Raw genomic sequence first — 27,410 nt, forward strand, 5'->3', positions numbered from 1 at the left:
TTTGCTTACCAGTTCAGGCTTACAACCAGATCCTTGCAAGCAAACTGCAATTCTTGAGATGCCAGCTCCAGACAATGTCCAAGCCTTACAATGTTTTCTTGGCATGATCAACTATTTAGGCAAGTTGATTTCAGACCTGAGCCAACTTTCAACACTGCTAAGAGAGCTGATACACACAGATATATTCTGGCCCTGGTCAGAACAACACCAAAGGGCATTTGATGTCCTGAAACCGAAAAGTTCTATTCCACCTATTTTAAAATACTATGATTTTCACAAACCAGTAACTCTTTTCTGTGATGCTTCTAAGTTTGGACTTGGTGCAGTCATTCTTCAAGAGGGTAGACCAGTAGCCTATGCATCGAGAACTCTCACCCAAAACCGAGATACAGTATGCTCAGATTGAGAAAGAACTACTGTCAATTGTGTTTGCATGTTCGAAGTTTCATGATTATATTTATGGCCGACCCATTCAAATCAAGACTGACCACCAACCTTTAGTTATTTTTTGAGAAAGCCAGTGCACAAAAGTCCTGCTAGACTGCACTACATGATACTCAAATTGCCAAAGTTAAATTTCAGGCTTGTCTACACAAAAGGCAAACTTCTTATCTTGCTGATACTTTATCCCGATCGCCCAGGAAAACCACTGAACAGCATGGGAATGACAATCCTGATTTGGAAGTCACGAAAGTGAGAAAATTTTCTTCCACACATCTTGATGAGCTTAGAACTCACACAGCTTCAGATTCAATTCTCTAGAAACTTAACCTCTTTATCAGTCGAGGATGGCCTTCAAAGCAATCTTGTTTACCACTAGATGTGCAGCAGTATTTTCCTTACGGAGATGAGATTTTGTCAGACAATGGTATAATCATGAAAGGTCCAAAAGTGATTGTTCCACAATCCTTGCAAAAAGAGTACATCAAGATCTTGCATTGTGGTCACCCAGGAACTGATTCTAGCAAAAGAAGGGTGAGAGGACTAGTATTTTGGTCTTCTATGTCAAAAGATAGAAAAGGTACTTTCATATTGTTCTGTTTGTAATAGTACTAAATTGCATCAACAAAAAGAACCAGTTCAGTTAAGCCAGATTCCTGAACTACCTTGGTCGACAGTAGCCACTGATATCTTCGAGTGGAATGGTCAACATTACTTGGTATTAGTAGACTCTTATTCAAATTGGTTTGAAATTGACCTACTTCGTAATCTAGCATCCACTACTGTCATTACTAAGCTGAAGAGACTTTTTTCTGTCAATGGTAGTCTGCACAGAGTCATTTCTGACAATGGTGCACAGTTTACAAGTCAGCAGTTCAAAGGATTTTCTGAAATATTGGACTTTGTTCGTATTAAAAGTAGTCCTGAATACCCACAGTCAAACAGCTTGGCTGAATGTCCAGTTCAAAGTGCAAAACAGCTGTTAGAGAAATCAAAATGAGACAATACCAATGCTTTCTGAATCTCCTGAATCTCAGAAACACTCCTTGTGATAATCATCTTGGTTCCCTTGCCCAGAGACTTATGTCGAGACAAACTAGAACCACATTACCAATCAGTAGCAATTTTTGATTCCATGTGCAAAGAACAAAAAAGCAGTGAAAGCTCAACTCCTGAAAAAGCATTTGCCCCAGAAGTCCTACTAAGAAAACCAGCAAACTGCTCAATCCATTACAAGAAGGGGATATATTGGGGATGCAGGCAGCAAAAGGTTTTGATCCGATCGGATATGTGAAAAGTTTGTGTCAACAGCCAAGATCATACATTGCGGAATCACAGGAATGGAATTTAGGTGGAATTGGAAGCATTTATTACCGGTGTCCGAGCCAGTGTTACAGCATCTTGCCTGTAATAAAGACCCTAATTCTCAGAGTAAGTTGTCCAATGTTCCAGTTCCGGAGGACATTCCAGCAGATATCCCTGCTCCTGAGAGTATTCCCTGATAGTCCTACAACATAACATTCCCCAGTGACTGCCCCTGTTGCTAATCCCAGTCTTAAGTATTACATTACAAGATCAGGTCGCATTTCCAGACCTAGTTCCAGATACACACCAGCATGGACATGAATGTTGTTTTCTTCATTACTGTCTGTATAATTTGCATGCCTATTCAAATGTCATTGTCACTGCAAGACAGCTCAGTAAAGAGGGAGGATGTACCTGAGAGTGTGTGATATACCTTTAAGAAGTTTTCCAGTCAGCAGGCACATACATATAAATACTGAGCACATGCAATCAAGAGTGCCATTTTGAGTAAGCAGCCAGAGTGATAGCACACATGTATGAAGTATAGGATGTAGCTGAGAGTGTGTGATATACCTTTAAGAAGTTTTCCAGTCAGCAGGCACATACATATAAATACTGAGCACATGCAATTAGGAGTGCCATTTTGAGTAAGCAGCCAGAGTGACAGCACACATGTATGAAGTAGTCAGTCAGTTAGTTTAAGTTTAATGTTCCTGTTCCTATGCAATAAACTACTTAAATGAACACCCATCCTCATTGTCTTATTCAGATGTATAAGACGAGCAACACAAGTTAACCATTTCCACTATCTACGAGAGGTGGATAAGGTGAAGGGAAGTCTGTATGTGGATTTCAGCGTATCACATTTAGTGTGTGACAGAAGAATTACAAAAAAGCTGAAAAGTAAGGTGTATAAAACAGTGATGTGACTAGTACTTCTGTGTGCCACAGAAAACTGGTCAGTGAAGGCAAAGCAGATAAGAAAGTTAGAGATGAAATGCAGCTGAGATGGGTGGTAGGATGCACATTGTAGAGCAGATAGAGAAATGATGACATGAGAGCAGAAGACAAGGTAGTTCCAATTTCAGAGAAGGTCAAACAGAACCGATTAAGGTTGTTCTGGCACAAGTGCAGGAAAGCAGCAAACAGTTTGGTAAAGAGGATTTGGGAGAGGCAGGAAGAAGGATGCCCAGCAAAGAAATAGATGGACTGTGTGAGAGAAGACCTAAGACAGTCAGGCACAATTGTTAAAGAAGGAAAGAGAGTGGCACAGAATCAAGAAAGGTGATGGCAGTTTATTGCAACTCCCTGACCGCATTTAGAAATTCAGAAAAAGGGGATAGATAATGATGATGATTAAAAATTGCATTAGACTTGACCCACAGCAATTTGGCTTTGTCAATGGAAGATCTTACCTAATGAATTTGGTTAACTTCTTCAAGATACTTGCACATGCTGTTGATAGTGGTCATGCTGTTTACGTGGCATATCTTATGTGGACAAGGTGTCTGACACCGTCCCCATGCTGTAATGTGATTAACGTAATGCATTAAAAATATATCCTTGTGTCATAAGATGGATAGCCAACTGGCTAAAAGACAGAACCCACATAGTGTGAGTGGCAGATGCCTCAACAGAAAGTATGAAGGTGATCAGTGGCATCCCCCGGGGTTCAGTGTTGGGACTTCTTTTTTTTAGCATTTACTTTTCTGATTACCAGACTAGAAACAAACACATCTGGCTAACTATGTTTGCAGATGGCTTCAAACTGAGAGCTATTGTTAAGTACCCTCTATAGTCGTGTAAGAACTTACCATAACAGTAGATGTCCTACTGATCACTGACACAGTATTCCTAACACCTGGGTTATCACTATCATCTGGCATGGGTACCAACACTTTACCATCCCAGTATCATATGTCTGATGTGTGACCTCCGTTCACAACCATGGTTGTATAAAGATAATCATGCAAGCATAATTCCTCAGACCATCTCAATGCCAGAGGCCTAAAGATACCTGAGACAGAAAACTAGTTAGCTAGGAGGGTAGTATGAATTAGTAAGAAAGCCCTCTCTATTCTAGGGTGTTTCATATGGGATAGGAACTGAGGGAAAAAGAGAGTGTAAGGAGAAAATTAAGTGTAGAGGGGAAGGAAGGTAGGAAGGAATACTGCAACAGTAATCAGTAGGCCATCTACTGTTATACGAAGTTCTAACACAACTCAAGTAAAACAAAAAAGTCAAAGTAAACTTTATTGTCATTCAGAAATCACACAAGTGCAAAAAGTGAATGAAATTACGTGTCTCCGGACTCAATGTGCAGGCAATATATAGACTATTTTCACAGACATTTACACATATAACACCTAGCTATTACATCATGGACATGCAGGCAGACAGACTAATACTGCACATAATTAGAAACACATTTTTAACACTTTTCACAGTGAACACTTACTTGCATGAGACTTAGTATTGCACAGGTACTTGGTTAAGATATTGTACTGATCCTTGCACAGAAAGAGTCATTTAAGTATTGCAAGGTGAACGTTAGAGTATTGCACTATGGACCTTATGGTTAATTTACGAATTTGTATCATGTATTGCACTGAAAGAAGAGATATTTTACTGCACTGCTACTGCTCTAGATGGCCTATAAGTTACAGTCATGGTGAATATTGCACTAAGTATTAGATGAGACTGGTAACCAGGTTAAAGCACAATATGAGACAAGCGACTACAGTTTATACTGACCCAGATGGCCATCATGGAGTGTAGTTGTTACTAGAGTTCAGCAGCCTGATGACATTAGCGAAGAAGCTGTTGCTGAATCTCGTAGCTCTGCAATGTATGCTTTGGAAGCATTTTCCAGATGATAGATGCAGGAACAGTCTGTAAGCAGGATGAGTGCAGTCTTTAATTATTCTTCTGGCCCTGCCGAGACATCCGGATAAGTACAAGTCATGGATAGGTGGTAAGGTGGTCTTGATGATCCTCCCGACTGTCTTCACCACTCTCTGGAGGGATTTGCACTCAGAGGTAGAGCAGCTTCCATACCATACTACAAGGATGTTTGTCAGGATGCTTTCTATAGTACCTCTGTAGAAGGTAGTGAGAACTGTCGATGGGAGATTCGCTTTCCTCAGCCTTCTCAAAAAGTGCAATCTCTGGTGCATTTTCTTTTCTATGGCATTTACATTGGTGTTCCAAGACAAGTCTTCATCAATGTGCACTCCCAGAAACTTTGTGCTTCTCACTCTTTACACTGTTTGCCCATTGATGGTGAGGGGAGAATGTTCCTTGAAATTTTTCCTGTAGTCCACAATTATCACTTTTGTCTTGTTAACGTTTAGTGCAAAGTTGTTATTTCCAGACCAGGTAGTCAGTTGTTCTGCCTCAACTCTATATGCTGTTTCATCATCATTACTAATGAGGCCCACTGCTGTTGTGCCATCAGCAAACTTGATAATGTGGTTTGTATTGTACCTGGCTGTACAATCATGTGTTAACAGGGTGAACAGCAAGGGACTTAGTACACATCCTTGTGGGACTCCGGTGTTAAGAGTGATAATATCTGAGGAGTTATTTCCTGCGCACACTTTCTGAGGTCTGTCTGTGAGAAAGTCAAGACTCCAGTTACAAGGTGGAATGTTGATGTCTAGTTGGAGTAGCTTCATAACCAGATAAAGAGGGATGGCCGTATTAAAAGCAGAGCTGAAGTCGATGAATAATACCCTCGTGTAGATGTTTTTATTCTCAAGGTGTTCCAGGGATAGATGGAGTGCTACAGAGATGACATCTGCTGCAGAGCGGTTTGCTCAAGTAAGCAAACTGTAGAAGGTCAAGATCAGCAGGCAGCCCAGATGTTATGGCATCATTGACCAGCCTTTCAAAGCACTTCATCACTGTGGAGGTGAGAGCTACAGGGTGGTAGTCATTTTGGCACGATGGTGGAGACTTCTTTGGTAATGGAATGACTGCCATGTCCTTGAAGCATTTCAGAACAATTTGCTGACTCAGGGAGTTATTGAAGATATCCATGAGGACAAACAACTGTACTATGTCCTAACTGAAATCACTGTTGTAGCACTCCTATCACATGGGTGATGTCCAGAACTAAAGGGAAAGTAAGGGTGGTTGGTTAAAAGTCAGTAGAACTGTCCAGGAGGCCAGATAGGACTGACTTAGAAATGGCAGCTCTGGACCTTGAAAAGGCATCAGTCCTGTAGTGTTCAGTGAAAGTGTGTACAGAAGACTAGGTGGCAGATTTCAGTATGACCTGGCATCCACTCTTTTGTAGAAAACTCTAGAAGCTGCTACTGCTCTGAGAGAGTGAGGTTGAGGGCATGATGGCAAGGACTTGCCATGGAACAAAAGGGCATGGCCTTTGAGATCCAGCTTGCAATGGTTTGCTTGGATACCAGCTGTCCCAGTTTAGAATCTATGAAAGAAACAGTTGATCAGATTTTCAAATGGATTTTGTTTCATCCAAATAGAATCTTAGCTGTCTGTGAATGCCCATGAAATGCAATATCCTTTTCTCAATTCTGTGGGTTGGGAAAGAATGTAGGTTGGTTTATGGTCTAACTGACAGAGCTCATTCACTACTTTAGGCATGAATGGAGAATTAGCCCAGAAGGTTACCCTGTCTTTGTAAAAATGAAGAAAGGGAGGAATGGCTATGAGAGCCTAAAGTTCTGAAACTCTCTTAGCTGAAGGGATGGCCAGATGTAGGATAGTTTTTCAGGTGCAAAATTTGAGATTTGCTGATGTTGTTGGTTCTAAAAGAGGTAAGGTAAGCTTTTGGAGCACAAAGTTGAGGTTTCAAGTGGGGGTAATGGGCTTTCTATGTGGTCTAAGATGCAGGGCCCATTTATGGAATAATTAGACCTCAGATATGGACATAAATGGGGGAGATTGAGAGTTAAGCAAGTAGAGATGGCTGACAGGTGGGCTTTGATGGAAGAATAGGTCAGACCTGTATGTAGGAGCTCACACCAATATTTCAGAATGGAAGATACTTCTGATTGATTGGGATCCTGTCAATTCTTTTGGCACCAATAAGAGAATCTCTTCCATTTGACAATGTAAGATTTTTGAGTGGTGGGTCTCTTGGTTTCCTGGAGAATCTTAACAACATCCTCAGAAAAACGGTGTCTCTAAGGAATTAGAACCCTATCATCCCCAGAGCTAGGTTTAGGGATGACAGATTCAGACAAAGCAGCCACCCTTTCTGTTGTGTGAAGAGATCCATTTGGTGTTGCAGTTTGCAGTACTTGCTCCTGGCTAGAAGAAAAAGAAGAGAGAACCAATGTTGCCTTGGGCAAAAGGAATCACTAGCAAGAGTTTATTTTTTTTTCTTTTTGGGTCTTTAGAAAAACTCTTGGAATAAGAGGTAGTGGAGGGAAGGTATAGAGGAACTTCCCTGCTCATTGAAAAATGAAAGCATCTGTCCTCCAAGCTGAGAGGAAAGGGTCCCTGGTACAAAATCGTGGAAATTATTTGTTGGTCTTTGAATCAAAAAGCACTATCTGAGGCGTTCCCCAACAGTGAAGGATATCCTGGAAAACCTGACTGTTCAGGTTCCTTTCATGAGAGTCCTCCAAGGACCTGCTTAAAGAGTCTGCCACCACATTGTCCTGTGTTGGTATTATATGTGGCTGTCAGCAACATGTTTTTCTGGGTGGCAAGGTCCTAGGCTTTCTGTGCCAATCTGCATATTTAGTAAGATTTGGTCCCTCTTTACTTGTTTATGTACCACATTACTGTTGCATTATTTGTACAAACTTGTAGAGTACCTGATTTCCTGAGATGTGAAAAGACTTGAAGGGCTTGGATGAGGATCCTCATTTCCTTCATGCTGATATGTCCATTTAGCAGCATTTCCTTCCATCTGTCCTGTACTCATTTAGAGCCTCTCCAGGCCTCTTCATGCCTCATCCAAGGCATCTGTGTGTATTTCCTGAACTGGGGGAGGAGGAGTGAAGGGAAGCCCTAGGTTGAGTTTCACTGATCCTTCAACTGTAAGAGTTCCTGTCTGAGACAGGGAGAAAGGGGACTCACTGTGTCCAGATGGTGAGAGTGCTGAGACCAACCTGATTTCAGGTACCACTGGAATTTCCTCATATGCAGTCTGGCTACGCGGATCATTGGGGATAGTAACAGCCATGAACCCCAGAGCCCTGAGGACCTTCTTGGCTGAGCATTGGCTTGGGGGGGGGGGCAAGGTTGTGGAAATAGTTTGTAAGGCTCTACACCTTTTCTTGAGGTAAGAAGGCCTGCATTTTTGGTGTCCAGTCTAAAGCCCAGAAAAAACTAGGTCCTGAAGTGGCCTCAAGGAGGATTTTTTTGAAGATGATCGTGAACCCCAACTGAGACAGGAGGGGGAGGGTGAATTGGAAATAGTATAGAATCTGTGTTGAAGAACTTGGATTAACAGGTTGCTAAGGAGGGAAAAATCTAAATTCTCTGGGCAGAAGGCAGTCACTGGTGACAGACACTTTGTGAAAACTCTTGGGGCTGTAGAAAGCCCAAAAGGCAAAGCAGTAACCTGCCAGTAAGATGACCAAGTACAAAACCTGAGGAATCTCCTGAAAGGGATTTGAATTGGTATATGGAGGTAAGCATCCTTTAAACCTAGGGATACTTGAAAATCCTGGGGCAGAATAAAAGGTAGCAGAGTGCAGGGATAGCATTTAGAAAGTTGGCACTTTTAAGTAGGTACTTAGAAATCCAGTATGGGTCTCCACTGTCATTTTTTTTCCTTGACACTAGAAAATGTCTGGAATAAAACCCCTTTCGCATAAATTCTTCTAGCACTGCCTGTATTGTGCCTTGTGCCCATAGTTCAGGTAAAATAGGTGGAGCAGATGAATCTGACGTGTGGAGGTGGGCTTATGGCACATAGACATGGAATCTGTATCCAAGCATAACAAAAGGAAAAAAGATACGGCATAGCCATGTTTTCCCAGATGGAGAAAAATTGGGTCAACCTTTTTTGAGAGAGGCAGGGAAGGGCTGGGAGCCATGGAAAAAGAGGTTGTGGATAGACACAGACATCTGTCCCCAAAGGGAGGCTTCCCAGATGAGGCATCTCTATGTGCTTTATCTGGAGATTTCTTTCTGGGAGTCTTCCTGTGTTTCTAGCTAGGCTTAGGATCCCTTCAGACAAAACAGGTAGGTTTGGTTGGGTAATTCCTTTGGTTCCTGGGTACAGAGGTTAACAGAAACTGTCTGCAGTACTTCATAGGTGTTTACTAGGCTAACAACTACAAGGGCCTTTTTAAGCCTAGCCATGTATCACAAATCTCTGAAAAGTTCTGATACCCTTGATAAGTGTAAGCATGGGCCTGGGAGATGAACAATTTACAGGTTACCTGTGTCCATTAGAGACACAAGTGCCAAGCCAGGGATGAATTTTTGGTTTCCCATCCAATTGTCCAAGTTGCACTTGAATTGGGTTAGGGAGGAACTCTGCTTCACATGGATGGAAGCCTGTTCCACAGACAGGGTAGTCTCTGGGATACATACCACTCTCTCCAGCAGGTCCTATTTATATCACAAGCAAGGTTTAAGTCTTTAGAATGGGTAATTCTGGTGCTGTTTGTTTTGTGGATATGCAGGAGGTCCATCAGAGTGGGGTCTGACAACGGCCTGTATGCCAGGCATAGATCTCCCCTCAAAAGCCTGTAGGAGACAGAATACAGTGATATGGCCTTGAGGTGGTCTGCAAAGGACATTTTACTTACGCCCTGTATTCTTTTAGTGAGGGACCTCTGTGGATGTTCCAATTGTTAGTTATGCCTGGTTAGGTACATACCAAAGGGGCACTGTACTCAATGATATGTCTGATGAATGCCAAATACAGGGGAACAATGACTTTCTTGGACTTAGATGCCATACCTTTGTTTGTAAGTTACGCAACATAGAATGATTTACTCACCACTGTAGACACGTGATGGTCAAAGGCTATATTACTATATATGTATAGAAATGCTACATCTAAAGAAATAAATGCTACATCTAAAGAAATCCCAATCCCTCTGTACCACATGCTTCAGAGACCTCAACCTCATTATCACAATCAACAAAACATGCTGGAGGGACAGGTTCATAACCCAAAGACTGCCCATGCTATGGAATAGACTTCCCATACATGTCAAACAGAGCACCTCACTGGCCCTCTTCAAGATAAATCTTGATGAGTGGATGGGAAATAGAAAATTCACCCCAGAGATCACTCCAGTGGCTCTACTCGACAGAGGCACTGGGAACTAAGGTTGGGTGGCATGATGCCAGGGTAATCCTATGGGCTAGGCTTGTAAAGGCTCCAGGGCCATTAGCCTAGTACACACCTATGAACTTATGTGTGTCCCTAAGTCCCTGACTACTGGGTCAACTCTAAGGGGTGTGTTGTCAATATGACAGTTACCATCGATGGATGACTTCCCAAAGAATACTATTAGCCAGAGACCACTGACATTGGCCTTGATTTCGGAGAAGTAAATGCAAAAAGGAGTGATCCAAGGACTGCTCGCCAAGGGACTCCACTTGTGACTGGCCTCTTTGTAGACATGGACTCCCTGATTCTAACTTCCTGGGTCCTGTCTGTGAGCCAGTTGGCTATCCACCGGGTGACATATGGGTTTGTACCTAACCTCTTGAGTTTGTCAACAATGCCCGAATGGGGTATTGTGTCAAATGCCTCGGCCAGGTCAAGGTAAGCAGTGTGAACAATTCTGGCCTCATTCATTGCTTTGGTGACCTTCTCAAAGAAGTCCACCAGGTTGAGTAGGCATGATCTGTCTTGACAAAACCAAACTGGACTACTGGGTCCAGTGTTTGGAGCTTTACCATATCTCTATCGATCATCTCCATGATAATTCTTTCCATGGCTTTACCTATAAGACTAGTGAGACTTCTGGGTCTGTAGTTTCCAGGGTCTGTAGATGGCCCACCATTATGCAGAGGGATGACTATTGCCTTTCTCCATTCATGAGGCACAAAGCCTTTTTTGTGGCTACAGTTATAAAGTAATTCCAGAGGCCCTGACAAATAATGTTTCATGCTATTTAGAAAGCATCCTGGGATATTGTCTGGGCCCATTGATGCAGTGTTCTTAGTCTTAGAAAGAGCATTAGGGATCTGTTCCCTAGTAATAGTAGCAAGAGTTATATTTGATGATATTGTCTGAGGGAAGATTGAAGGGGATAGATGGGGTAAAGTTGGAGCTGAATTTATCAGGCAGGAAGTTTGCTATATCTTCTGGCTCAGTATAGGTGGCTCCATTTACAATGAGCTCTGCACACAATTATGTATTGCCTTTGATATTGCAGACATAGCTAAAGAATGCTTTGTGGTTGTCTTTGTCCTGGGAGGCCAAACTTTGGTAGACTTTATTTGTCCTCTGAGTTGTTTGTTTAGTTTAATGAGAGTGCTTTTATCCTGCTGGGTGCTGCCTCTTAATTTTTGCCATGATTTTTTTCCTCATCATATACAGCCTATTGATTTTGTTATTCCAGCAGGGTGGCTTGTTTTTTGTTTTAGTTCTGTACTTCTTCCTGGTGGGTACAACTGCCTCTATATGCAGCTATTAACATGCTTGTACAGGGTTTATGTGAACAGTTCTGTATAGGCAGCAGTGTTCTTAGGGTTTATGGGGCCTTGAAATTTTGCCAGGTTCTCACTTAACAACAGGAGGTTAGCATTAGAATAGTTCCTGAATATTTCAGGTTTAGCTGACGGTCCAGGTTTTATTTTTACTTCAGAGGAGACCATTTTGTGGTCTGACCTTACCAGGGAAGGCATTACGGTAGGGGGTGTGCAGAAGTCTCCCATATTAGTGAGGACCAGGTCCAGTATGGTTGCACCCCTGGTTGGTGTACTGACTATCTGGTCCGGGGAGCTTATGCTTACAAAATCCAGGAATCTCTGTGCATGTATGTTTGGTGTCATATAGAATTCCCAGTTAATAGTGGGGTAATTAAAGTCACCCATGAATATGGTATTGGGTTGGATGGTTAGTGTTTCTATTAAGTTTACAATCATAGTATGGGTTTCCTAGGTCCTGAAGGGGGACCTATAGCTTGCAAGGAAATGGTACTGGATTTTACCTATGGTGATTTGTACATGGAGCAGCTCAAGTGCATTGCCCTGTTTGACAAGCCTTGAAGTATATTTATTTTTTACGTAAATAGAGACACCTCCTTTTTTTGTCCCTGCCTGTGAAGTAGCCGGCCTAAATGTGTGGAAGGCATTATAACCTTGCACTGTTGGTGTGCTCTCCGTGGCTTTAAACCAAGTCTCAGTAACTGCACAGATGTCAGCATTATCTAGGGTCAACAGAGCTTCTAGGGAGTGGAGTTTTTTGTTTAGACTCCTAGCGTTGATCAGTAATACCTTTAGATTTTCTTGGTTTTGATTTGCTATGTTGGAAGTACTTTCAGTTTGGTATTGCCAAAAAAGGCACTATGGGAAGACAATGTTTTAGCTAATATTCAAAAGCCTAGGTGGGAGAGGTGCAGACCATCCCTGGCAAAGCAGTGTGGTCTGTTGACCATCTCCTTCCATGCTGACAAATACTGCAACCCCTTAGAATGATACCAGAAACTAAGCCAATTATTAAAGTCAATCATTTGTTTGTATTGTGGCATCATCCTTGGAGACGGTAAAATGCTGCTCAATGCTAGGCTCATACCAGCCTGAGGCACATATTCTGAGAGCTCCATGATGTCTCTCATCTCATAGTCTACGGAGGTACATCTCAGGTCATTTAGTCCCACTTGGACTATGACTGAGTCATACTGGTAAATGTGGTCCAATGACCTATGACCTGAGTGCATGCAAAATGTGGTGGATCCTAGCCCCTGATAAGCAACTGACTATAACTTTCTCCTTACTCAGCTTGGTGAGAGGGACATCAGTGTGTCTCATGATGAAGACTACAATGCTGGATTGTGTGGTGGCTTGCTTTATGGGCTTAGAGGCAGAGGCTTTATGAGATGTAGCTCTATGTGTTGATGTGAGTGTTGTTTTGAAAGAGCGCATTTGGGGCTGCTGAGGGTATTTGGTATGTGTACTTTGTCTAGGAGGTCTTTCTGGTTTAGGAAGATTATATGTAAGTGCCTCAGCATATGTGAGTTGATATTTCTGCTTTGAATTGTGTGTGATGGGTGCAGTGTGTGTACTACTAACAACCTTACTGACATTAGGAGTACTTTTATGTGAGAGCTTTGCCTCCAGTGACATTGTTTAAATATCTCTCACATACCATATCAGTTTGTTTGAGAATTAACTGGTTATCAGTAAACATGAGGCAATTTCTACATTGCCTCAGGATGCCCAAATCCATCAAGCTGGTAACACAGACAGTAGGAAAGTTCATATCCTTGGCAACAGACCCTTTTTATTGATTAGACAGTTGAAGTGAGAATATAAATCACTGTCAGGAGTATACGGTTTGCAACTATGTGGACAGTGCTTGTCACTGTAAACTGGTTGTCCTGTGTACAACTAGGTATTGGAGAAATTTAAATTGTGCTTTTACAGGAAAAATGTCACTCAGGGTGTGTGTGTCTGTACAGCGCACTGCCAAACACTTGAGGGGAAACTAATAAGTAGATCCTGAAAATTTAAGGATGAAGTATTTAGACAGATATTCTGAAGTTAGTAACAAATCAAGCAGTACTTACTGAAAACAAAGCATTAGCTTGTCAAGAATGATGAAGGGGGGGGGGGGCATATGAATGGCTACTGCCTGGCTATTATTAATGTCGGTCTCACCACAGCTTCACTCTGTTGGGATACAGTGCTCCTTTGCTTCTTCTCTCACCAGAAGCAAAATGTTAGCACCAATTCCAAGAAGAGAATTAGGCCATAGCCTGTTTGGTGATGCACAGTCTTTTCCCAGATGATGCAAGGGTCTGTAGGCTTGTAGCCTTTTTTTGGTAGATGCCTTGAATAGCAACCAGACCAATCATGAACTTTAAGCACAGACACTCACTCTCCAACCAGAAACAGTCAGGAATCAATGCACTCTGCTCCTTCTCTCACCAGGACCAGGATGTAAGCACATATTCCAAGCTGTCACCTATACAGCAGTTATTAGGTGTACTGGTGATCAGCAGTCTCCAGGAAATAATGTCCCTGTACTCCTTCTCCCACCAGGAGAAAACCAATAACTGGTGGAATTGCAATAGATGTTTAAAGATAAGATGGAAAAAATGGTTTATCCTAAACACTACAGTATGCACTAAGCAGTTAGATATGAAAGTGGGTAACTTAAATTTTAGCTGTCTAAGTGGACAGCCACTATTTTTAAAAGAGCTAGATAGATTGAAAGGGGTGGGTGCGTTTGTATTCTGGTACTATGGAATACAGTGAGATGGCCATTAAATAGTTTAAGGGGAGTGATTTTACAGAATGATAATTTTGTGCTTACTCACACCAGCCAGTGAAAGGAGAGAGGGAAGGAGATATATGGTCAAATTAACATAAGGGGCAGGCAACCACTAGCACAGTGGTGTTTAAGAATACAACAGTAACAGGGTGGGAGAATGGGAAAAATTCTGAATCACAAGAGACACAGCTGTGGTCTCTTTTCAAGTTTTAATATACAATTAAAAGAAGATTACAAGTAAAACACAGCATAAGGAAAACAAATCAGAGTATACAAAACAGAAAAAGACAATAAAGTAATATAAAGTACAAGAAATCAAAAGCAAACTAACCTTTCCTTCATAGCAAGCTATGGCAGAGTCTGGGTGAGCTTTTCCAGTACGTTATGGTTTTACCTTGCTCTTGAAGGGTTTTGAAAAGGCTAGCAGCTTCAGAGCCAAACATGAGATTCTTGTCTAAAGGGGAATCCGCTATTTTTGCTTTCAAGTCCTTGGGAATAGGTTGGCTACATAACCATGCATACCTGTGGATTACAGAGCTTGTAGCAGTTGCTCTGGACAAGGCGGCTACAGTATTATAACTACATTTAATGGTGTGTCTGATCACTTGTGTAGCCTGATTAAGTAGAGATAACATTTGTTGTTTAGAATCAGTATCTTCTGAACCCACCACTACCTTTTTTAAAGTACCAATAATGGATATCAAGTATTTGATCATTGGTTTTATAGTCCTGAATATCAAAGCAGAGGAGGTATAAACCTTTTTTGCCATCTATCCACAGCCCTGCTATCTTTGTCTGAAGGGATAGTATTGGCAATAGGAAGGAGTTTAGAAGGCTTATCAGATAAGAGGGAAACTGCAGAAGGATCTGCCACAGGAGTTTTTAAACAAAAAATTGAGATAATCAGGGACTTTATTAAATCTGTCTGGTCTTTTGAGAGCTGGAGGCAGAGAGTCAGGAGCAGCAGATATGTAATGAAAAACATCTGAAAAAGCCCCAAGAACAGGAAGCACAGAGGAAGGGTCTGGGGTGCCTATTTCCAAAAGGTTGCAGTATCTTTTCTATACCTCTGAGATGTGCCTAGACTCCTATTCAAAGTGCTTCATCATATTTAAGATAGTCTCCCCAAAGGAAGCTTCTTCTACTGGAGAATCAGGTGAAATGGAGTCCTCATCATTTGAAGGGACTTGGCCAGGACAATATATTTCAGAGCAGTTGGCCAGAGAATGTTCAAAATCATAAGCCTCCATATCTTCAGAGGAAGATGAATCCACAACAATCTTCTGAGGGGTGGGTGAAGGGGTCTGAGAAGAGAAAGAGGAGGCTTTAGAACCAAAATGGACTTAAACAAACCTTGAAAGAAATCCATTCATTCCTCTCCCTAGAAGAGGAAGATGCTGAAGGGAGGTAAAATATTTAGTTTTTTGACGCTTCTTTTTTGGTGTGACGGCCAGCTGTACTAAACGTGGTGGCTAAATTCTCTGAAGTACCTCGATTAGTAAAGATGATCTGAGGGACTCTCTTTGGACCCTCTGACACGATGAATTATGGTTCACCTCTGCCTACAAAATCTTCAGGCATCAAGGCCTCTGACACCATAACAACTTCTAGCGGGGTCTTGGTATAGGGCATCTGAAGAGGAATCAGAAGTACTGTGGGCTTTGAAACCTCAGCAGGTATGAAGGAGTCAGAAAGGGCTGACTGATTCTCTGCCCTAGGCCTTTTAATATTTTCCTTAAGTGGTGGAGGTTGACCTGGGGAGGCGGAATCCACCATCTTCGAGTGGTCCAAGTGTTCAAGACACTGGGACTCCAAGAAAGTGTAATGCAAGTAAGTGTTATATGAGTACAAATGGGATAGCGAAGTCTTAGGTAGAAAGGATTAGCAGAGGGAACAAGCTTTCTACTCATAAACAAACAAAAAAAAAAGAAACTGAGTGTGTAAGTCTTTGTACAGCATTTGCCTGCTTCACTCACACTTATCCCCCCCAGCGGACATCTAAAACCAGTAAGAACAACAGTTAAGAAATATAAAGGAAGGTTTCCCAATGGGGCACTTGTCAGAGTATTCAAAGAATGAGTATCAGCAACCAAATGACAATCACTCTAACAAATACGAAACTAGCATCTGGGCTGGCAGCAAGATAGTCTGGGGAACTACATTCGTGTGCCCGCCTATATACTCCTACACTTGCAAGCTAAGGTCACACATTGGACGTACAATACTGGGAAGGTAAAGCTTTGGTACACTGACTGGATGACAGAAGTGATACCTCATATTTTAGGAATATTACAACAGTGATTTCAGTCAAGACACTTTATAATTGTAAATAACTGGTGTCTTGAAAATGGCTCACATGAAATGCAAAAAAAGTGTAATATTCTTACATTTGGCTATCAACTCCTCCCATCAGCATACAGCATAGACAATAACCCACTTCAAAAAGAAAATATTGTTAGCGACCTTGGAACATGAGTTGATAATTCCCCCTGTTTCGATTATTTATTATTTGTTGACCAAATGAGTGGTCTGACCTAGTGACCCTTTTCAGCCTCGACCTGGACTTAGTGACCAACTTAGACAAAAACATATATATAAGGTACATACGTAAACAAATGTCAGATTGTTGTGTTTAGACAATATGTATTCAGTTTCTACAAAGCTGAATGTGACAACAGTAATCAGAAAATACTTCTACTTAGTGTAGTTAGTAGCAAAGGAATATCATCCATATCTGAAGAGGTCACTGTTCCCTTACATTCAGCATTGATTAGGCCAATTGTTGAGCACAATGTCTGCTTCAGGACATATTGCACTATATATATCAAACAACTAGAAAGACCATGTGGGTTCCTAACTATGAATATAACAGCATTAAACACCCCGAACTGCTGTGAAAGACTGAAAGCACTATCTCCTTATTCAGTATCTTCCAAACTCTTGAGGGGAGATCTATGCTTTGCCTTCATATCGTTAGAGGCTTAGTTGTCCTGAATCTGCTGTGTCTTCACAAGTCTAATATTTCCATAAATTCCAGAGCCACAGACCTAAACCTTCACCAGCAGATAAATAAAACATGATGTTGTGCTACAGCCTACATGCCATTTAGTACTACAGTGCTTTTCTACGAATCTCAGCCATTTATTATAAATGCACAGCTCTCTCTCACTGTGGTATTCAAGGGATAAATTAAAAATTCTTCAGAGTGATCCAAGTACACCTCTAATTTGTACAAATTGTAAAAAGTGCCCAGGCATGTATTTTCTTGGCACCATGTCATGTTACGCATTAGACAGAGATAGTATTGCCTAGCATTTTTTTAATTTCAAAACATATTTTTTCATTGTTGCTATCATTAAGGGTCCATTGATTCATTCAGTATGGCACTCCAAACAAGTGTGTGTGTGTTGGTGTGTATGTGTGTGTGTGTGCTGAAACATAATATGCACAAAAGAGCAAAATTATATGTGTGTCATACACAGCACAGAGTGGTGTGGGACAAAAAGAGATATACAGCACATATAGCATATAGTCATAGACATAATATGTATATTGATATGCATGCCAAAAATGCCACAGTCTTCCACTTCCAGTGCTTACAATGTCACTGTGATACACAATGACCCCCATATCACAAAGTTGTAGGCCAAAAAGCGAGCATCAAATCATCTCCTCCCTGCAAGGGAAGACAATCCCAACTAATTATAACCAACTCTAAGGTTATAGCACATTAGGGAAAGCTGTATTTCATTGCTGCTGAGCTCTCAATAGTCCTGAATATTTGGTAAAGATGATCCTGACCATCCTACATAGTTTGTTGAATCCCACTGTGATAGGTATAAGGTTTCCTTTTTCTTTTTTTTTTAAATTTTAACAATAACAAAAGAGAAAAAAAATAAAACTTCCCAAGCATATAACTATTTAAATGAAGAAGAAAACATAACAAAAATATCATACAAGACATTCAAACCATTAATATTTTTCAAGTAGACCACCAAGTTTAAGCTAAATTTATAAATTTAATAAATAATGGGGTAGTTTTGTTTTTCTGATTTTTTTGTGATTACTTTTCTAGCTATAGCTAAAATAGACCAAAGAAGCAATTGTGTTTTAGGTATAATTTCTGAAATTGGAGTATTAAATAATATCAAGGAATTAGAAATACTGCATCTATCTGATTACAATGCTTGAGAGAAATCAGTAAAAGTAAACTCTGTTCAAAAGTGAGATACTTTTTTACATTCTAACACCATATGTCCTCAATCTGCATCTAAGAGTACATTACATCTCCAGCAATTTATATTAGTTGATTTATATATTACCACAACGTTATGCAGAGAAATATAAGCACTATGCAAATATTTCCAAGTGAAAAGTTTCCAATATAGCAAAGATGTAGTTTTTTTTCTGCAGATTTTAATACTATTTTTTGTTTTCATCAGAGAAAATTTCATTATTAATTTTTGTAGAATAATTGCAAAATGCATGCCAAATCAGAAAATGCAAAATCTGCTCTAAGAATTCTATATATCATAGATACATTTATTATTTATTGAATTACTATTACTATTAATTAAAAAGTCTAAAGCTTTATGAAAATATTTCATATATGCATACTGTATAATATTTATTTTAAAACTTACAAATTCCTTACAAATTTGTCACAACAGCCAATTGTGCATTTCCAAACTATATCTATCAAGAAGATACTGCTGAGTATAATCTATTACCATTTAGGAATTGATGCCAAAAGATTATGCTGCTATTTTTGAAATCTAATATTTTACTAAAATTATGTGTTCTTCTTCATGTTCTACCTTTACTGGAAATAAATGTACTTAAGGGGAGCACACTGATGTCACAAGAGACACAGTTGTCTCAAAACACGTTTTCTTTATAGGATCATAGAAGATTACTAGACTATCGACCCGAAGTTATTTTATGCCTAGTCATTTCATCCCAATGTAATACCATAGAAATGCTAGTCAATACCCGATTGCATTTAGTGATGACTGCCCATGTCCAGGAGGGTTGTGGGCTCTATCTCCGGTAAGAATTTATGGTGCCCCATCTGGGATTCCTCTTGAACAGTGTCAAAGATATGATCTGTTTCACATAAATTGGTAGCCTATTTCAGAGATGTGGCAGTCACTGGGAGATAAATCTCCCCCTCCAGCATGTCCTATTTAAGTTGCAGGCCATATTCAGGTCCCTAGAATTGGCAGCCCTGTTCCCCTTTGATTTACGGATAAGCAGCAAGTTCATCATGTTTGGGTCTTGGATTGTACTGTAGGCCAGGCATAAGTCTCCCCCAAGAAGTCTATACAATACAGAGTATAGTGACAGGGACTATAATCAGTCTCAGTAAGGCAGATGCTGGAGCCCCTTGATTTTCTTTGTTGGAAATATCTAAGGTCTCTCTAATTGCTGCAGGTGCTTAGTAAGGTACATGCCAAACAGGGTGTTATACTCAATTATGGGATGGATAAGTGCCCAGTATAGGGGGTTATAACTTCTTTTGCTCTCAAGGCGATGCCTTTACTAGTCAAGTATGCTACGTAGAAAGCTTTCCTTACTACAACAGACACATGGTGGTCAAAGTTAAGGTCGCAGTCAACGTGTGATCCCAGGTCCCTTACCACTTCATGGGTACTTAGGGTATTATTGTTGATTTGATAGTGTGAGGGGACATTGTTTATGCCTAAGGGAAGGATGATGCATTTCTTTGCATTCAGTTTGAGTCTGTGACTAATATACCAGTCGCTGGTCTGTCTGAGACCCTCCTGGAGTATACTGACATTATTTGGGGATCCAATGATTGCACCTAGTGTGCAGTCATCTGCAAACTTGGTCAGCCACAACCTCTTAGTTTTGTCCTGAACTTCTGAGAAGTATATACCAAAGAGCAGGGGCCCAGCACTGACCCCTGTGGCACCCAGCTGGTGGTGTTACCCATTTTGATAGTGTATGTGTCCGGTCTGTGAGCCAGTTGGCAACCCATCTTACAACCAAGGGGTTTACATTCAGTTTGCTAAGTTTATCAGTAATGCCTGAATGTGGGATTGTGTCAAAAGCCTTTGCCAGGTTGAGGTATGCTGTGTGCATATATTTGCCCTCGTCAATGGCCTTGGTCACATTTTCAAAGAAATCCACCAGAACTAACAGGCTGGATCTGCCTTTCACAAAGCTGAATTGGGTGGGATCCAGGGTTTGGAGGTCACCTATACCTATATTTATGAGGTCTGTAATTATAAAATAGACCAGTGTAATGGTATGTGCACTTTGTATTTGTGAAGCCAACAACTAAATTTTAGTTGCTTAGTGCAGCCTCCTGTGGTTATTTTATATCCAAAAGATATATCACCAGACTGTTGTTCATGGATATCACTGCATACATCTGTTTTATACATGACTTTCGGCAGAGAAGCAGAGTTTTTTTTTTTTCCTACCATATGAAATAACTCTGACTGCTCCTCACTCTTCCAAAAAAGTTTGTACTTTAGCTTTATTTATTTGTACATTTAGACTTTTCTGACTCTTATAAGCATATGATCACAGAACTATACCTTACGTATAGTTCAGTATAGGCAAGTCACTTAACCAGACAGTTCCCGGGTTGAGTCTGAAAAAGGTCTATGGAGATTAGTGCTCTATCCCAGAAAATAAATACAATAAAATAAAATGTATACTGTCAATAAATACAATAAAATAAAATGTATACTGTCTTAGCTAAGGTCATGCACAGAATATATATATATATATATATATATATATATATATATATATATATATATATATATATATATATATATATTTAACAAATCACCTTCACATTACCTACTGCTTTGTACTGTATCAAACACAACTACCTTGAAATGGGTCAGAATTAAATACATTTTTTATTTTCATCGAACTTGTAAGAGTCACTTCCTCAGAGCTACAGTGATTGATTTGTAACCAGTATAATTATCACATTTTCACAGTCCATACTCTTGATTCCATAAAGCAAATATTGTTAAATTATCACCTGCTTATCTTTACTGATCTTTCTTATTTAGTTTCAGACTACTTAAGGACAGTTTTTACAAATTCATGACTCCTGTCTGTATTCATCCAAGTTTTCTCTCTCTCTCCCAAAACAAAAAGGCAGTCTGGCCATTGACTTACCTTGCACGGTTCTTCCTTTCCATTCTGGGGGTTGACCATGGAGCATCAGCCATTATTCCACCAGCCCTGCCTAACATAACATGCTCTTTTGGTGAACAGGTGCGATCTACCACTTCTGTGCTGCTCACCTCCAGACCTTTGATGCGTACACCACTGATGGAATGTTTTAGGCCAGGTTCATCTGCACTACCATGAGTCCAGTAGTGATCTGGCTGAGTGCTTGCATCAAAACTTTGTGCTTTTCGCAATAATTTTACTGGAACTTGACTTCGAATTGGTAGGAAGGGGGATGCAGATCCTTCAGAAGCTGATCCAGCTAAGTTTAATCCCATATTCTTGCATCCTCGTTGAATTTTTCTTGGCAGATCTGAGACTCGAACAGTGGGCATTTGAGAAAGAGAACTATTTCTTGTTAATTTGACCTGTGGAGTAGAATCTGGTCTATGAATGTTTTCACCATGACTGTCTCCTGCGACATCTTCAGCATGTGCAATGGACTGCATTGAAGGACTGTTGGTCATCCCCTGTGTACATCCGGTGGTCTTCACATTAAGTGATATCATACTCCTGGATGGACTAAGCTTAGGTGCCCAGTTCCACAGCTTCCAGCCCTCTGCTTTTCCATGTGCTGAGCTAATACTGTCTGATCTCTTTCTGTGACCTTCTAGCTGATCTGCTAGAGCAATTTCTGAAGCAAGCAACTTTTTTGTCCTAATCACAGATTCCATCTTTTTCTCAAAAGCCTTCTTGGTCTCTTGACATTTAGTCCAAGCAAAGTTACAACGACTGAGAGCCCTTGGACTCTTCAGCTCCTGTGCAAGTTCTTTCATCCTTTGAAACTGGCTGTCTGGAATCTGCAAATGCATCTGCTGGTAGTGTTCCAGGGACCTTATGACCAAGTCACACTGTGCCGGGGAGCAGCAGTCCTCCAGTCCTATGCAACTAAGCTTATGCATCCCTTCCAGAGTCCAGTCACAAGCCTGCCAAAACAGAAAGAAAGAAAATAAAACAGGTGATTTTATATCATTAAAGAAAAGTGGCTTTTGAAATACTCTAATATCTGGGTTAAAAAGTTCTTATCCAGCAATCAAACAGCTCAGTGATATTGAAATGAATGACATTAAATAACCATCTCACCAGTCATTATGAATCCATTTAGATGTAGTATGCATTGTGAACATCTCTGCATGTAATGCACATAAATTTGTGTTGTCTGACATTGTAGAACAGAATGTTAAGTATGAGAGCTACTGATGAGCTTCATTCTGAAACAAACAAAATGATTCCCTTATTTCCTCCTTGACATAATTTACTGTCACCAAAAACGTTCTACTTCCAAAGCTTGAATATGATTTGCTTTTGTTGGCTCTGCATTCCTGTTACAATAATAACAGATTACAAATCACACTAAACAAAATCTTAAGATTCATTCCTCTAGCAAATCCCTTTGTACACCACTCTACCTTATTTAATGACACATATTGGTTATCAGAAACAGACAACTCAACCTTTCTTCTCTGTACTCTACTTTTCAAATTCGTAAATTTGGGCTGCTCAAGTTTAGATACTAAAATTACATCCTGAAAAGTTCTTCCCATGCCAACCTTTCTCTCACCTGTACCCACTTCAAAATCACTATTAGGTAAAAAGCATTTTCTAGACTAGGTCCCGCCATTTGGAACTGCCTCCTCACAGAAATAAAAACCCAAGATACAATTCAGGAGTTTAAACATGCTCTGAAAGACCATCTTCTTAATGCAGTCCAGCACATCTGCTACAGTAGTAATGCTTAACACCAGCTAACTAGTCAAACTATCAGTACTGTACTTATGTCTTTGTACTTGAATCCTTATAAATAGCTCTAAATATTATCTGATGTTTCCCTATTGTATACATGTGCATAACTCTTATTTATAACTCATGTTTTTAATTCTTGTTACTGTCAATGTACTGGTACTGAAACTTTTGCATGCTATGACTTGCATCATAACTATGCATTTCTTTCTTATACATATTCTGTATTTCGTATTATGTGTGTACTTTGCTTATGAGCCCTGGTCATGGCTGAAAAGAGTCAAGGAACCAGCCCACCTACCCAGTGAACAAAAAAGTAAATAATAAATAAACAGATAGACAATCTGATAACCAGCATACCCCAACATTGTAAATAGATCATGATACTTCTCAACTCATTTAGTGATCACTTCTATAACCAATCTATTTTAATATAAGTCAATCAAAGCACCGTTAGTAAGATTAAACATTAGACCATTTCCTGAATGTAATATTAGTTAGTCACTGTTACTCATACAAAATCATTATACTGATATCTTATGCCTTTTTGCTTAACCTAGTTATAGACAAAATCTTCTCCTCAACTCAGAAATGACATTAAGGTAAAATATAATATTAGTTAACCTTAGATCTCAAAAATCAAATGAAGATAGAAGATAGAGACTTGCATGGATAGAAATCTGCCAAACACTGGACCACAATGTCTTCCTTAACCTTTATTAAGCATGTAAGCTAAACATCAACCATTTAAAATTGAAATAAAAAACATCATCACAAAGTTTATTTAAAAAAAAAAAAAATTGTCTTTCATATAACAGTCTCAATGAAAGCAGATTCAGAATTGACCCTATCTTACTTAATGACTTCAAAGACTTAATTTCCTTTTGAATAACAGCACACAAACAAGTTCCCTCATGATCCATCTGCAACAGACTTATCTCAATCTAGCTCAAAATTCCACCCTAGACATTTTCAGTCTCAAGAAACCACCAAATCCTTCTATTTTAAGTGGTCTTCCTCAAAAGCTATCTGAATATACCTTGTAAAGGTCCACCCATATATCATTTGTCCTTCCTTCTACACACTGCAGATCCAGTCATCGTCAAAACTTTTCAATACATCTTCACTCTGTCATTGAACACACCCATAGTTCCCACAAAACTGAAATATTCCATAATTATACCATTCTTTAAAATTGCATCCTCATCATCTCAACAATGCTACCGACCTATCTTCCATCTGTGCTCCATAACGAAATAATTTGCATATAAATAAATACAACAAACCTTTCGAAAACATTAACAAACATTGTTTTCTTTCAGATGCCATATATGTTTTTTTACTATTATTGGGGCTGCAACAAATTAAGTGCAAATTACATTGTCTCCAACAAAATCTTTACTGCTATGAAAAAACCAAGAAGCATATTCATTAATCTCGCAGAAACTTTGAGATACTGGGTTCTTCTCTAAAAACATATTCACCTTGAATTGGGGTAAATTCCTTTCCTGGTTTTAAAAGGAAGCATTCAAAGACGTCATATGTCAGAGGTCAGTGTGGGTGCCATGCTCTTGTCCTTAGTCATTAAGGACATCACGATCATCTTCATCACCATTCTGCCATCTACATTCAACATCTTTGCTTTTGTGTGATCACCACTACCCTCCCTCCATGGTGATGTCCTGTTACTTAGAGCTGGACCAACAAGAACTGTTATAGAGGTTTAACAACAGGAAAACATTAGTACTTAGGGTCAGGAAGTAAAAATTACTAAGCTATTCAGTAACATTCAAAAACCGAATAACAACAACAACAGTACACTCAATGCAACCACTTCAGTGGCATTGAGGGGATAAAGCACTGACTACAGCCCAGGAGACCTGGGTTCAATTAGCGGTTTGTGTGACTGACAGAGCAGCAGGGAGGGATGAGCTTGCTCATCCTGGATGGGAGGATGCTTATCAATGATGCTCCCTAAGGGGAGGCATTCTCCACAGAGGGGAGCTGAAATCAGACAAAGTTGATGAGTGTGGGGGCTGGGAAAGGGACGTGGGTAGAACAAAGCATAAGAGGCCAAGCCCTGAGCATGGTCTTTGGACCAAAACTGCCCCCAACAATACTGAAGTAGTTCAGGGGGGTAGGAAGATGGCTGATAGATGCTGGTGTGGACTTGGGGCACTGGGGGACAGGCTGGTAGGATGAAATCCAAGGGTAGCAAAAAATGGAAAAAAAATACAGCTTACTCATAGCCATCATGGTAGCATGGAGAGATGAAGACTTAACTATAGCCCAGGTATCCTGAGTCTGATCAGTGCCTTCAACAACTGACAAAGAAATAGGGATACCTATCCTGTACGGAGAGACATGCTGAAATATCATCTAATGGGCCGAGGTGGAGGCCAGAGTTCAAAGGATGTGATCTTGGTTTGGTGGTGGAGGAAACTGAGTATGACAAGCCTGCTCTACAGCCAGGGCTGGGACTCCTACTCAACATGGTACTCCCAATAACTGTCCAGTTTATGCAACAGCATCATCACTAAGAGGCAAAGTGATAGGTCAGGAAAAATCCCCACATATATAGGGATGACAGCCGCTTGCTAGCCCATCTTGGCACTTGTCCACTGGGAAACGTAGCCTATCAGAGTCTAACTTAGACCAGAACTTCTCTCATACAGGAGACCTTACAAGTGAAGGGAAAACAATGGTTCTGCCAGAAAGGGACTTGCAGGACAGCCAATAGATAGTGGTGGAAGTAGTTTGATGGTCAATCACTGTGGGATAAAAATAAGCAAAACAACTGAAGAATAGGGTTAAAAAAGTCCAGTAACAAAAATACTTGGACATAGTGATGGACCTTTGTCTTAACATTCAGGATACATACCAAGCACATTATAGACAAAATAACCAGTCAAATGAAGGCATACTATTCAATTTCTAATCACCTTTCACCAATATCTAGACGAGCTCTATTCACTAATCCTCAGCATTTATTTATTTATTACATTTGTTAACTGAGACAGTCCAACTGAACTTAGAGACCATTTTCAGGAGATGCCTGCGGAGAAAGGCATCAAAGCAAAAATAGTCTTGCAAACACAAAAGAAAGCAAGATAGTTAGAGTACCTAGCTACATTGACATATGAGCTTACAACAGATACTACAAAGTATAAAAATGAAATAGCTTTTATAGTGTATACACACATTATTTACAAATTATAAGGTATAAAAACATCTTATGTAGTTCTTTAACTCAAAGTCGAATATTACCTGACAGTCATTGCACTCAAGTCAAGATACTAAGTTTATGAAGACAGCAATAAACACATTTTGCAGATTAATCGAATTGTTTTGGGATTCAAACATCATTCCATTATTTTCCCTTCAGTTAACTGGCAGCTGATCCCAGTCAGAGCCACACTTCTCCTTTCTACCTTAATGTTTAGCCTGCTGGATAAATACTGCCCTGCACTCATTTAAAGACTGTCAATAAAATCCACATCTTACAGCCTGCAACCAAACTCTTGACGACTCCCTAACACTCGAGATGACACTTTGGTCTGTTAATTTTACTAGTGGTCAAGTGACCAATGGCTGAGGTTTTACCTGGTCAATCACTACTGGAAATCATTGCCAGTTCTGTTTCCGCTACAGTGCCAGTAATGATTCATAGTATTTTTTAAACTTTTGCCTTTTTTCACAGTTATGTTACCATCATATCCAGATGAACCTATACCTGTTTGTGCTCATCCTCCTTTAACTTCGACCAGATGCTATGCAACACACCATAGCAGAATCTTTTGGTCTAGCTGTAGATGAATAAATCCTTAGTAAAACAGCCCCTGTAAACTAGAAACATCTACTTTTGGATATTTGACATGAGTTTGAATAATTGCACTTCTGATCTAGACTGTTACCCTTTTTGAATAATATTTATTCCTGCAGATACTCTTGATGGCAGTGGTCATTAGCTAAGACTTGAAACAACATCTTCTCCTTAAAATGACCTGTAAGATATGCGCAAAAATAATTTTTTATTATTGATGAATATGCCAGAGAGGCGCTATTCTGTAAATACACTTAATATGTAAATAGACAGATCGCTAATTACTTATTTTCCACTCTCATGTTTGCATATCTTTTTACTTATTAGAATTGTATGTCAGATAAAACTTAAACCTGTATAGTAATGTAGTGAGCTGGTTTAAAGAAGTAGCATCTTACATTATTTCTAACATTTTCTTAGTGTTTCATTTTCAGTAATAATATTACTCATGCACTTTTACTGAATTTATTTCAATTGCAACAA

At 39.9% G+C, this 27,410-nt stretch overlaps 1 protein-coding gene across 1 annotated transcript in view; it reads right to left on the bottom strand.

The window, feature by feature from the left end:
• LOC122790866 (rho guanine nucleotide exchange factor 40-like) overlaps positions 1-27,410 on the bottom strand; it is a 1,619,416-nt gene that overhangs the window by 225,050 nt on the left and 1,366,956 nt on the right. The window contains exon 14 of the mRNA XM_044058526.1: positions 21,311-22,290. Within this exon, the coding sequence (XP_043914461.1) occupies positions 21,311-22,290 (980 nt within the window). The remainder of the gene's footprint in view (positions 1-21,310; positions 22,291-27,410) is intronic.

This window comes from Protopterus annectens, chromosome 16.part0 (genome assembly GCF_019279795.1).
Source record: "Protopterus annectens isolate FY-2018-M chromosome 16.part0, PAN1.0, whole genome shotgun sequence".
NCBI classification, from domain to species: Eukaryota; Metazoa; Chordata; order Ceratodontiformes; family Protopteridae; genus Protopterus; species Protopterus annectens.